Below are 7,460 nucleotides of genomic sequence, written 5' to 3'. Positions count from 1 at the left end.
TTCACACCAGCAAAGGCTTCCTAAAAGCGATTTAAGGTTTCCAAATGTGGAAAGTAACAAAGTAGATTTACTAAAGTACTGTACTTAAGCACAATTTGGAGGTACTTGTACTTTAAATATTTCTATTTTATGCTGCTTTATGCTTGTACACCACTACACTAAGAGGGAAATATTGTACTTTTTATTCCACTACATTTATTTAACAGATACAATAACTAGTAACATTGCAGATGACTTACTTTTGATACTTAAAGTACATTTAGCTGATGACTTTAACATTGTGGTATGCTACACTTTATTAAGTCAACAATCTGTATACTTCCACCACAAACTGTTTCATTGTTTCCACCCACAGTGTAGATTGCATTCCTGCTACTAAATCTTTATTATTTATTAGATCTCCAGGAAGACTTGTACTTACAAGTTCTGAGGCAGAAATTTATATTACTTTCAATATACAGAATACAAGGGATAAAAAGATCATGATGGGCAATGTCACAAACCTCATGAGATCGAATCAAGATTAAAAAAAGGAATTTGATATTAAACATTCCTTAAAACACAACCAAGATATAAACAACAGAACAGACAGACTGGTATACATTTTGTCCTGAGAAATGTTCTCCAGTTTTACGGCAAACAACATGAAACCAATAAACATTTGCACATTTTAATATAATAAAGGTATAAACAGTTGTGACGCATAATCATTCCTTTGGAGGGCAATATCCTTGGGTTAAGGTAAAAAATGATCGTCTTTGGTTTGATTGTTTTTCTTGTGCCTGCATTATCACCGCTGGCTCTAGAGGAAAAGTAACTACATTTACACATTCATGTCTCACTTTAAACTCTACTTTTAAATAGATTTCGTTACTTTCCATATCTCCTATGTACAGTGTCAAACAAACCACTTTGAAATTAATGAACAAAAAGGTCAAAAGACAATAGTACATTTACAAACACTGATCCTTCAGGTATGGATTTAATCAGCCATTGTCTAATACTACTGAGGATGCTTTCCCAGAATGACATACAACCAGTTATATACATTAAAAAAAAAGTTCAAGCATAACTTGAACAATGTGATCTAAGACAATATTTTTTTCATGTGAGCTAACTGTAAAATCTCAGACCAGGCTGCTGTTTCTTGAGGTTTTAAACAAGTGATTTGTGCCCTCAAACCTATCACATACAAAGGCACTAAAGGGCCAAACTGGCACAGAATAAGGCCTCAACAAAATCATTTGTATTTCTTTTTTCTTTTCTCTACATAAAAAACACTATTGGTCTTCAAACAGAAATGTAATAAAAATTCATCTTTGCTAACAGAGGTGGTTCTTCTGTGTAGAGGAATGATTTATGCTAAGGATATATACTTCTATATAATTTCTGCTCAACATTATTTGGAAAAATCCCTCTGGTCCTCTTCACGTTTCTAACTTGAATTTAACCAAATCACATAAAGAAATACTGTGAAACATATTGTGAAAAAAAGTACAAGAGTCTTTTAGAAATGTCTCTTAAATCAACAACTCAGTGGAAACATGTTGCTAATATGGGTTTAGCTTAAAGTACCATTAAAGAAGTCACAAGACGTTAATTTGTCCTACAATCAGTTCACTGTTCACACCAACACTGAAAACCAGATTAAAAAGTTTGAGTATCTCAGATTCAGCTGCTTTTGTATATCACAAGTGCATCTATACAGCACTACTGTATTGTCTATACGTGTATCAACTTCAGTAAGAATAAGCCAGCATGTCATTGCTTAAAGAGTACAGTAAGTCATCAAATGTAGCAGTAATTCTCAACAGTACAGATTTTTATCTAGTATTTAGGTAGTTTACAATTTTAGCACAATAAAATCTCTTATTATCTCTTATAAACCCCACTATGGAAAATACTGTAAATGTGTAAGGTGAAGTGCAGTATGTGTACAAATGGTGCATGACTGACTCAGCTGTCCAAGCGCTGCCACTTTACCATGATTATACCATAACACAATGACCATTTCAGGTGCTGCCATATTTTGCAGTTATCATTATATGATATGTTAATGAATGTGTTAACGAGTGTCAGTTTTCTGCCTACTACTTTGGAGATGCAGGTCGTAGTCACTGATCTAAGTATCATGCACAGTATTTCTTCAAGGGGAGCACAATTCAAGTGAACTGATGAAAAATTAATTAATGATTAAGGTGTAGTGCAGCCATGACCCCAGCTGGGGGAGCCAGCATACAAGATCAGTCTAGCCGGATGAGCTCGTCTCAACAAACCGACGCGTAGGCTGGAGCTTAGGACACTGTTTATCCTACAGTCTCTTAGTCCCTGTTGATTCTCCTCATCAGGTGCTGTGGACTGTCCTAGCTTCACGTGTGCCTGCAGCCTGGTCCTTCAGTCCTGCAGTGTCTATGTTCTCACTATTGCTATCAGTCAAGGGAAGTCAAGGGAGTGGCTACAGCTGGTCCGACTCCTCTCTGGAACTCCAACTCGGCGGCGTGCTTGAGACCACAGTTCTGGGTGTGGAGGGTGCAGAGGGATACCCTGCGGGGTGGCTCAAAGGGTCCTGTGGGCCCTCATATTGAGGCAGCTCGCCCTCTGATGGAAGCTCCCCATCTGAGAGGTATGGGGGAGGAGGGAGATCAAACCAGGGAGGCCGACTAGGAGGAAAACCAGAAGAAACAGAGCAAGAACATGATGTCAGGGCCTGAGCTATTACATAAGGACTGTACAATGCATATTTTCTGACTGGGACCAGAAGCTAGCAAAGATTTAAGATGTAAACCACATTCTGACAATAATAACATGATTATCAACATTTTAAGGTTCTGTCATGCATTGATTTTTTTTAAATGTTGCACATCATCATAAAATTTATCATTCTGAAGCTGGTTATAGCAAAATATAGTGATTAGAATATATTAATCAGAATATACTTCTGTTCATCCATATAATTGGGCGTTTTAGCAAATGTTCATCATCTTTCTGCCTTTCTTTTTTTGCGGGGGAATATATGATCAGCTTTTTAAACAGCAAAATTCCGCTTTTGTTTTAATAATAAATGAGCACTCAGCAGATTAGAGGATTCATTGATTGTGCATTACAAATCACATAAAAGCACCACTGAGACAGATTTATGATAGCATCTATTACAACAGATTTGGTGTGTGTCTGAAAGATTGTATTAGAAAAAATAGCAAACAAGTAAATTACTTTCCAGTTTTATTATGTTGTATTAAAATGATTCACTATTTCTGCTTTAAAGCTAGCTTTATGGATACAGACAGTAGATTATAGCTGTTAGAATCACTTTTCCTTTCACCTGACATCCAGAACAGCTTGTGAGTATGACGGAGGCGAGTCCATGGAGAGGCCGGGGGGATACAGTGTCCCAGACAGCAGTCGCAGTGCCTGAGGAGTTGAGCTGTACTGGCCAGCTGCCATCGGGGAGCTGGGGGAGAGACCTGCACCTCCCGGATGGACATGGCCCCTGTCCAAGATGACCAGACGGGACAGCAGCAAGGGCTGGTGGTGGTGATGTGAACTCCCTCTTACGCCTCTGGGCAGCAGGACGCTCCGCTTCCTCTGGTGATGGAGCACCAAGGCCAGCAACGCCACCACCAGGACGAAGATAACGGCGCTGCCGATGACAGCATAGGTGATGCTGGGGTAGTAGCGCAGACGGTAATCCAGTGTCACAAAGTCCTGCCCTGGAGCTTCTGTGGGGGAGAGGAAGGAGATGAAGAGCAAATTGGGGATGGATGATGTAGGAGGTTGGAGAAAAGGGAGGATGAGTGGTGGTGAGGAAGACAAAGAAGGGAATGGAGGGAGGAAGGAGGAAGGAAGGGGAAGAGGGAAACAATTTAAGGGAATAGGAGGTTGGGGATGAGTTGTGGAGTTGCAGAGCCAGGGGAATGGATTGAAGAGGGGGACATGAATATCAAGCAGCAGCCTAAATTGTTTTCAGGTTCATTCTGAAATGTGTTCTGTGTGATTCAATAGACTTGGCCTCTCTTGGAGATGAGAGCGCCACATAATAAGCGTGACAGCAGTGTCACTCTCCCACAAGAGCTTCCAGAGTCGAGGAGAACAAACGGAGCATCGTGTGCAGTGCAGAAGCTAGCTTTGAGATCCTCAGTTCACAAGTAGGGACCTCACGCTCTCTCTGAAGAAAGTGAAAGAACAGAGGGGGCTGAATAATACTTCATGAGGAGCAAACAGCTTACAGCAGTTTTAGATAAAACAGGACTTGAGCTGCTCGGCACTGAATATGAGAGAAGGCAGAGGAACACCAGGGGCCGTCACAGATTACCATGTTTGTCGCAGGGAAGAGGGTTGCAAAGTACTTCCCAGGAACTTAAAGTTCACAATGAGAGCCGTGGCCAGCAGTAAGAAATGCAGAGCAGCCAACTCGCTGCCTGAAATGAGGAAAGGGACTACTGTAATGCCAGAGAGCACTGCAGCTTATTATTCCAGATGGGATGAGGGAATAGCACTTAAACATTTCCGCTGACTGATATTACAGCGTGAGAATTTCAATCAGGCACTTGGGGTGAGGCTCATGTAAATGCTGTTTCTGCTGCTTACCGGCAGACAGTACTGTTGTACTAAGGAGAGAGGGAGGGAGAGTGGAAGGAATCCTATTTATTACGGTGCTGCAGTAAGGCTTGTGCTAATGAGGAATGAGCTACATAAAAGTATTTTACAGTTGCCGTTTCTTTTCAAATTACACTAATGCCTCAGGGGGCTGTAAACAACAAACCCCAGTGTACCTCCTAAAAAACACTCACTGGAATACGTTCTGTGTTTGAGGTTTCTCTGTTGCTGTTTAACACACTATGTGTATTAACACCTAATATAAACTTAAAAGGACTCACATGTCTGTCTACTTGCCATCATGCAGACAGTTGAGGATACTGCCCAGAACGCTTGCCAGAAAATGACCATTATGAGATATCTCGAGGTTGAATCAATAGTCCGAAAATGCTGCCATCTGTAGGGATTAGATCACCTGAAACTGCAAAGCATGCAAGCCTTTTTTTGGAGCTTTTTGAAGTATTCCAGGCTTACAGACTTACAAGCTCTTGGGGGATATTGTGTTTAGCACAGGGTAGAGATTCTCCCCACATGTACAAGCTATAGCGGGGCATCAGAGAATTAAATGAAACGTGTAGAGCTCCACAAAAAGTCAACCAGTGCGACCCTGTTATACTGAGTTATAGGTCTGATCCACAAAGCTGCACCAACTAAAATGCCTATAAAAGGGAACTCCACATTCTGGTTCCCAATACATTAAGTAATATACTATTTCTATTAACTGGAATTCAAGTCATGCATTGATAGAGGTCACAATATGCTTTTTCACTTTATGCTGAGTGTTAGCTTAGGTAATAAAGATCGAGCCCATGCTCATGGCTGTACAGTAAATATGGAGCTACAGTCAGCTGTTGGCTAGCTTAGCTTAGTTTAATGACTGTAAACAGGACAGGGGGGAAACAGACAGGCCTAGCCTAATCTGTTTGTTTAATCTGTGAAAAACAAAACAAAGGACAAATTGAGATTTCACCAGACTATTTCTATGACTGGACACAGTGCTTTCCTGGAGTCCCTACTGGTTTTTATGTTTCTGGTTTTGTACAGATTAACCAAACGAAATATAAAGCATTCATTTGTGGGCATTAGAGGTGCTCATAAACAGATTCTGTTTCCAGTCTTAATGCTAAGGTAAGCTAACCAAATGCTGGCTTACATTTACATTTTACTTTTATTCATTTAGCTGATGCTTTTATCCAAAGCGACTTACAATATTTTCTTCATATTCATATTTAACTGACAGATATGAGAGTGGTATCAATTTTCTTATCCAACAATGAGTTTTTAGCTTGTTTCCTCTGTCTACCTGACCTTGAAGGCCTGTGGGAGTCCTCACTGGTGTGTATGTGTGTGTGTGCGCGTGCACACATACTGTTAAATTCCCAACAACAACCAGCCTGGCATACAGCCTATTCATGTACCAGTGTGTAGTCAGGGGCCCCATGCCTTAATTAAATCTAATCTAATTCAGATGCTCCACCCGCCTGCCGCCCCAACCAGGCACCAGCCAATAAAACAAGCCCCCTCGACCCCTCCCTTGTGATTTAAAATTGGCCAGTCCTTCACGCTACCAATTAATTATTAACTGGCCTCTCAGCAGAGAAAGGCCAAAACAAAGAAGAATTATTTCCATAATTACCTAGTTAAAAAAAAAGCACAAATAAAGAGATCCCGCCGCTGCCATCCTATGCTGCCTATCAGGTTTCAGTGCAGTCCTCTAGGAGCAGAGAGAAACACACACAAAAGGAACTCATAATGCTGTAACATTAACAATGGGAGCCTATTCGGTACATTAGCGATAGAGGCCTGAAAGGCTGTTTCAAATCACACAGGAGATGAAAAGACGGAGAGAAAGAGACTGAAGCAAGTTCCTTTTCTGTCAGAGGGGAGAGGTCCTGTATGTGTGCCCCCCCCCCGTGTGTACTGTTCTGTGTTTCAGCTCATTTTGAGCTGTTAGTTGTAGTTACGGCACAAAGAAAGGTGTGATCACCAAGTACAGGTGAGGGGGGTCTCACACTAACAATGGTAATTCTGATTCATGAGAAAAAAGTCCAAGAGTCTTACGGACACATGCACACTTTATGTTCTTTGATAACATAGGAAACGGTATTTCTATCTGCTTCTATCTGTACATTTCATCTCCTTCATCAAAGTCTTGGATAGCTGAGCCAGGGCTTGCAAGTTGCCTTCTTCACTGTGTTTCTCATTTGTTTACACACTAACACTGGACACAATGACCACAACCTGTAATTCATGTACCAGCCCTCTGAACCAATTCAGCTAAAATACAAGCACATTCCCTGCAATTCCTTATTATCAGGCTGCTCGAAAAAGTCCATTAAGACTCTTCAGCTGATCCAGAATGCTGCAGCACGTGTTCTGACAGGAACCAGGAAAAGAGATCATATTTCTCCTGTCTTAGCTTCTCTGCATTGGCTTCCAGTAAAATCCAGAATAGAATTTAAAATCATTCTTCTTACCTACAAAGCTCTTAATGGTCAGGCACCATCTTATCTTAAAGAGCTCATAGTACCTTACTACCCCACCAGAGCACTGCGCTCCCAGAATGCAGGGTTACTTGTGGTTCCTAGAGTCTCCAAAAGTAGACTAGGAGCCAGAGCGTTCAGCTATCAAGCTCCTCTCCTGTGGAACCAGGTTCCAGTTTGGGTTCAGGAGGCAGACACCATCTCCACATTTAAGAGTAGGCTTAAGACTTTCCTCGTTGATAAAGCTCATAGTTAGGGCTGGCTCAGGTGAGTCCTGAACCATCCCTTAGTTATGCTGCTATAGGCCTAGACTGCCGGGGGATTTCCCATGATGCACTGAGCTCCTCTCTCCTCTACTTTCTCTTCCTCTGTATGCAACCT

General features: G+C 41.4%; 1 protein-coding gene across 4 annotated transcripts in view; it reads right to left on the bottom strand.

The window, feature by feature from the left end:
- Window positions 1-355: 355 nt before the first annotated feature.
- The window catches only part of ldlrad3 (low density lipoprotein receptor class A domain containing 3), a 92,050-nt gene continuing 84,945 nt past the window's right edge, over window positions 356-7,460 (bottom strand). For all 4 annotated transcript variants that reach the window (XM_046037861.1, XM_046037862.1, XM_046037863.1 and 1 more), the window contains 2 exons: window positions 3,323-3,719; window positions 356-2,660 (listed from right to left, as the gene is read on the bottom strand). In XM_046037861.1, the coding sequence (XP_045893817.1) occupies window positions 2,456-2,660; window positions 3,323-3,719 (602 nt within the window). In that variant the 3' untranslated portion in view covers window positions 356-2,455. The remainder of the gene's footprint in view (window positions 2,661-3,322; window positions 3,720-7,460) is intronic.

This window comes from Micropterus dolomieu, linkage group LG22, assembly GCF_021292245.1.
Source record: "Micropterus dolomieu isolate WLL.071019.BEF.003 ecotype Adirondacks linkage group LG22, ASM2129224v1, whole genome shotgun sequence".
Lineage (NCBI taxonomy): Eukaryota > Metazoa > Chordata > Actinopteri > Centrarchiformes > Centrarchidae > Micropterus > Micropterus dolomieu.
Note: the sequence above shows the minus strand (reverse complement) of the source record. Positions and strands in the feature narration are given on the sequence as shown.